This window comes from Helobdella robusta, assembly GCF_000326865.2.
Source record: "Helobdella robusta unplaced genomic scaffold HELROscaffold_100, whole genome shotgun sequence".
Classification (NCBI taxonomy): Eukaryota; Metazoa; Annelida; class Clitellata; order Rhynchobdellida; family Glossiphoniidae; genus Helobdella; species Helobdella robusta.
This window is the reverse complement of record NW_008703572.1, coordinates 168,394-169,708: the sequence shown is the minus strand read 5'-3', so window position 1 is coordinate 169,708 and position 1,315 is coordinate 168,394. Positions and strand designations below refer to the sequence as shown.

At 27.3% G+C, this 1,315-nt stretch overlaps 1 protein-coding gene across 1 annotated transcript in view; it reads left to right on the top strand.

Moving 5' to 3' along the window:
* Window positions 1-1,267: 1,267 nt before the first annotated feature.
* The window catches only part of HELRODRAFT_183154 (hypothetical protein), a gene marked incomplete at both ends in the record, with an annotated part of 3,321 nt that continues 3,273 nt past the window's right edge, over window positions 1,268-1,315 (top strand). Inside the window, one exon of the mRNA XM_009012193.1 lies at window positions 1,268-1,306. Coding sequence (XP_009010441.1) covers window positions 1,268-1,306 — 39 coding nt within the window. The remainder of the gene's footprint in view (window positions 1,307-1,315) is intronic.

The window sequence follows — 1,315 nt, the reverse complement described above, 5'->3', positions numbered from 1 at the left end:
CGACAAGAAGCACTGAAGATGAATCATTCGGAATCGAAATATGGCCTTATTTGCAGCATGAATTCGAAAAATAAGTTTATTTTGAATTTTAATAAACTAAACGTTCACCAAAAAACTTTAGTGAGAAAAATCGAAAAAACGAACTACAAACATATTAACGCCAAACATTCGGTAGAATTTATAGAATATTGTAAAATATATATATATATGTATATATATATGTGTGTGTGTGTATTTATATTTATATATTATATATATATATGCAGTTGTTTAAAAAATATATATAGAGCATTTTTGTGTGTCTGTTATCAAGCGTATGTTTCTTAGTGACTGAACATGCTTCTACACCTGAATCAGCATTCATTAAAAATGTTTTATCACATATGAACCTGGGTGTGTTTGTGTTGTACCTCTTGTAGAAACTCATCGATTTTTGCATAGGCATTCACGCTTACATACATCGAATATATGTTTATATATATATATATGTATACACATAAATATAAATATAATGTAAATATTCCTATTAATGAATGTATGATTAATCAACAGTTCTCATTTAGAGACATCGTTGAAGCGCTCGAAGTAAATATAACATTTCTGAGATTAAATGCATGGAATGAATAAAATTTTGTGTTGAATGAATTTTTAACCATGGCTTTTCAGTTTTTATCTGATTTAACAAAAAAATACAACAAAGTTAATTATTAAAAAAACTATAGCAGCAAAAATAATATCCACATTATTGGATTAATCGTAGCGAAGGGTAATATTATTGAAAGAGTACCAAAAACCGTAAATTGAACTACGTTACTTACAGATTCCTTGAGGACAGACCTGGAGGGAACGAAAATAATTCTATGTACCAAATAAATAAACCGACAAGTATTTCAGTTTTATTATATTTACTATTCAGCTTTTAGCCATTTTAATTAAATAAAAGTTTTTGACGAAATATTATATATATATATATATATATCACTGATAAAAATTACAGCATGTTCTGCATTAGTTAGCTTCCTGTTAAATTTTTCGATTTTTCTAACGGTGGAACGTAAATCAGTATAAAGTTTCTTGAGTTCAAAACTAAAATTTTTATTTATTTTAGACATGAAAAAAAGCTTTTTTCACAAATGTTCTTGTAGAGGACAAAATTAATATAATAATAGATAGAATAAACGTTGTTAAAAGACATGATAGACAATTTTAGACATATTAATTTTTTTGGCTGATTATTTAGGTTTTAATGCCATCAAAAACAAAAACAATGGCCCCTAGTCCCCAGCAGGCCTTAAGTGGTCAAGGGGTGCTAAGA